At 31.6% G+C, this 2,293-nt stretch overlaps 1 protein-coding gene across 1 annotated transcript; it reads right to left on the bottom strand.

Moving 5' to 3' along the window:
• Positions 1-768: 768 nt before the first annotated feature.
• On the bottom strand, positions 769-1,502 carry LOC146887439 (uncharacterized). Its single transcript, XM_085670504.1, has 2 exons — positions 1,328-1,502; positions 769-1,196 (listed from the first exon to the last, which is right to left on the bottom strand). Exons 1-2 carry the CDS (start codon positions 1,407-1,409, stop codon positions 1,039-1,041), a joined length of 240 nt encoding a protein of 79 aa, XP_085526630.1. The 5' UTR covers positions 1,410-1,502; the 3' UTR covers positions 769-1,038.
• Between the last annotated feature and the right edge of the window lie 791 nt (positions 1,503-2,293).

Here is a 2,293-nt window from a genome sequence, read left to right on the forward strand (position 1 = left end):
TAACATTTAACTCTATTATTATTAAGATCACAGAAATTAAAATTGAGATACATAGGGTCCAACAATCCCATTCATATTTACTCTTACCTTGTACCATTAGTTTGCACTGCATCTGATTCCTTAATAGTTTTTTATTACAATAGCAGAAAATGTGTATTACTATTACATATTAACATGTGTCAATTCCATTTATGGAGTAAAAAAAATGTTCATATTCAGATACAACTATTCAACTTTTTGACATTTAATCAGCTTTTTTTTTCTCTCATAGAGTAGCACAATTTGATGCTTATTATGGCTGAAGATTCAAGAGTAAATCAATTGTATCTGCATATATCTAAATAAATTTATTTTATTCACCAATGCATTTTCACACCTTCTTCTTCTTCTTCTTCTAACATGTTACTAATTAACTTCAAATATTTCCAGATGCTGAAAGTTCTCCATGAACATGTCATGATCAAACTTTTAAGTCTCATTCTGATTTAACTTGTTCTCCAAACATGACAAACTCTTAATAAATTGTCTGCATTAATTATTCTGGCAAAAACATATACTCCACAAGGTTTGCATACGGATAAGGTGTGGCTTGGAACTTTGAAAACTCTTTCCCTTATATTCTTTATCTTCAAATCATTTACTCGTTAAGTTCAATCACCAAACAACACTGTAACATCAATGAAACATAAATTCATCACGTATAAAGAATTGACATCATATCGAACTCAAAATCTTAAAACAATAAATTGAAGAGTCTTGTTTACTGTATGTTGTTCAACTTTATTATTTATATTCAATGTAAGATTTAGACTCGTATTTATGTCGTTGATGCTTCTAAATATATACATGATTTGGCAACATATAGATTGGTTTTAATTTTGTCAACACACAAATTCATCATTTAAGTGTGGAATTCCTAGCTTCAAAGTACAAACAATATCTATACATTGAAGAGTCTGCAGATTAATGAACTAAGAACTGTGAGATATTGATGCCCTTTCTAACAAAAAAAAAATGAAGAAAAAAAAATGGAAAACTTCAATTATGAATTGGTGGGTTCCTTTTTGCAGGTGTGTAATCCATTGTATCCAACTCATCATTATTGCTTTCTTGTGCACTTTCATGTTGTGGCTTAAACAAACCAGATTGACCCTTCTTAACTGCATCATCATCTTTAATCTCTTTCAAACTTCTGGCTGCAAGAAAGAAATTAAGCAAAACTAGTTCATAAGAACATCATATGCAGAATACTAAACTAATCCTAGTATGTAATGTAACATTTCGGACAAAGTACTAAAGAGTTGCAAACATAAAACTAAACTATTACCTCTTGCTGTCATGGTGATGAAGCCAAGCAACAGAAAAAGAAGAAGAAGTAAGTGCTTGTAATTTGGTGATGTAGCAGCCATTAACTTTAATTACTGAACTCTGGGAGAGTGTGTTTGGTATGAAAGTGTTTGTAATAATAGTTTTCTGCACTTGCATAAGACATGGCCTAGTTGCCCTGGTTTTATAGGAGTGGGAATAAGTAGTTACCCTTAGGAGGGTACAACACTTGACGACAAGGAAAATATTGTTGCCATTGTGGTTCTAATCTATGTCTCCTTCTTTGTCTTCCGTGAAAGGGACAACACTTTGCTTGGAAAACAGGATCTAAGTTAGGAGCAAAATTGGTTCCATTTCTTCAATGCTACTTGTTTGGCATTTTGTGTTCCTCTACTATTGGCACTGTGAAATTAACCAAAGATGCATCAAAAAATAACCCTTCATGGAAAACATAAGGTCCATAAAAGACAAAGAAACGTTTTGGGGAAGGGGAGGGACCCCATTCTCCTTTGTGGAATACACTATTTGACCATAATTTAAGGGTATTGTATGGGTATGGCCCCTTTCCAATCTCTCAAAGATATAGGTGAATTTCAATATTCCTTACACATATAATCTCAGAGACATGAATGCTAACACATGCAATCCATGAAACATCAATTTCTTCATTTATATCTTGTCCAATGACACCTTATATATTTTTTCTACATCAATTCTCTACATTCTGCATCATTCTACTCTAAATATAAGAGATATATAATCATTACATCACCCCATCAAATTTTTTAACATATTTGACTCATGAGATAACCATTTTGTTCACCAAAAATGAGTCTTAAATTTTTGTTATAATACAAATAACATTTTTGAATAAGGCTTAAAAGTATATGACAAAATCAAGAGCTAAATTGGCTTATAATGTCCACCTTTTAAGAATGAAATTTGAGTAAGTTCAAAATGAGCATAG

The sequence above is a fragment of the Vigna unguiculata genome, chromosome 3, assembly GCF_037176805.1.
Source record: "Vigna unguiculata cultivar grain cowpea cultivar isolate G323 ecotype 2 chromosome 3, ASM3717680v1, whole genome shotgun sequence".
Taxonomy (NCBI): domain Eukaryota; kingdom Viridiplantae; phylum Streptophyta; class Magnoliopsida; order Fabales; family Fabaceae; genus Vigna; species Vigna unguiculata.

Excerpts from the sequence above, each read along its gene's own strand:
- LOC146887439 (XM_085670504.1), bottom strand. The coding sequence starts at position 1,409 with ATGGCTGCTACATCACCAAATTACAAGCACTTACTTCTTCTTCTTTTT. Across the intron at positions 1,197-1,327 it reads CATCACCATGACAGCAAGAG|CCAGAAGTTTGAAAGAGATT; the intron begins GTAATAGTTTAG and ends TCTTTCTTGCAG.